Source organism: Dromiciops gliroides, chromosome 3, assembly GCF_019393635.1.
Source record: "Dromiciops gliroides isolate mDroGli1 chromosome 3, mDroGli1.pri, whole genome shotgun sequence".
Lineage (NCBI taxonomy): Eukaryota > Metazoa > Chordata > Mammalia > Microbiotheria > Microbiotheriidae > Dromiciops > Dromiciops gliroides.
In genome coordinates, this window is record NC_057863.1 from 536,660,960 (window position 1) to 536,662,010 (window position 1,051).

A 1,051-nucleotide genomic window follows, 5' to 3' on the forward strand; every position below is an offset into this window, starting at 1 on the left:
TTTATATCCCAGTTGGGAGGAGGGAGATTTTAACCTTTAAAAGTTTAATGCAAACCCAGTGCCATCTATCCTTGCCATTTGGCTTCTTTCCTTTTTGTGGGATTCCCTCCTCCCCACCCCCACCCCCCAACCTGTTCCCATAACCTTGGGCACGCCTCTTAGTCCCAAAGCTTCCAGGCTTATGTCACCTGCCTCTGCGGCTTCCTGGAAGGCTGAGACCAAGTAGCTCACCTAGTGTTAATGAACATAGCTTCTTTCTGCTCTGCTTTGGCCCCAGGGGAGCCCTGCCCTGCTGGCCAGCCACAGAGAAATCCCAAAGATCAGTACCCTCTCCTCTCTCCTTCCCTCCCTGGGCTGAGTGACCATGGCCTGGAATTTTAATGGAAAAATACAGCTGGGAGCACTGCTTCTCTCTCTCCTTGGATGGATCTGCTCTTGTGTCACCACAGCCGTTCCTCTGTGGAAGAATCTCAACTTGGAACTGAACGAAATGGAGAACTGGAGCATGGGGCTCTGGGAGGTCTGTGTGATCCAGGAGGAAGGGGCCATCGTATGCAAGACCTTTGAATCCTTCTTGGCCCTGCCCCAGGAGTTCCGAGCATCCAGGATCCTCATGTTGGCCTCCAACGGCCTGGGCTTCCTGGGACTTCTCCTCTCCAGCCTTGCTTCTGATTGCTTCCAGCTCCAGGGGGTCAGCTGGGGACTGAAGAAGTGGCTACGATTCCTCTCAGGGGTGCTAGTGGAGGTGGCTGCAGCCTCGACTCTTTTCCCTGTTTCTTGGGTGGCTTATAGCACCGTCCAGGATTTCTGGGATGAACACATCCCCGATATTGTGCCTCGGTGGGAGTTTGGAGAAGCCCTCTTCCTGGGCTGGGTTGCTGGAGTTTTCCTAGTCATCAGTGGACTGCTCTTGATCTGCTCAGCCTGGATAGCCAAGGATGAACCACCTTCACCTCCTAATGCCTGTCTACTAGCCCTTCCAACGCAGGGTCCAGCTGAGATGCCGGGGCACTTCCGCTCACCTCCAAAACACAGAAATCTGGTAATCTAA

At 53.8% G+C, this 1,051-nt stretch overlaps 1 protein-coding gene across 1 annotated transcript; it reads left to right on the forward strand.

The window, feature by feature from the left end:
• The first annotated feature begins 364 nt into the window (after positions 1 to 364).
• Positions 365 to 1,051, forward strand: CLDN25 (claudin 25). Its single transcript, XM_043998734.1, has one exon. It carries the CDS (start codon positions 365 to 367, stop codon positions 1,049 to 1,051), a length of 687 nt encoding a protein of 228 aa, XP_043854669.1.

Bases quoted from the DNA above. Each gene is read 5' to 3' on its own strand.
- CLDN25 (XM_043998734.1), top strand. From the start codon at position 365: ATGGCCTGGAATTTTAATGGAAAAATACAGCTGGGAGCACTGCTTCTC.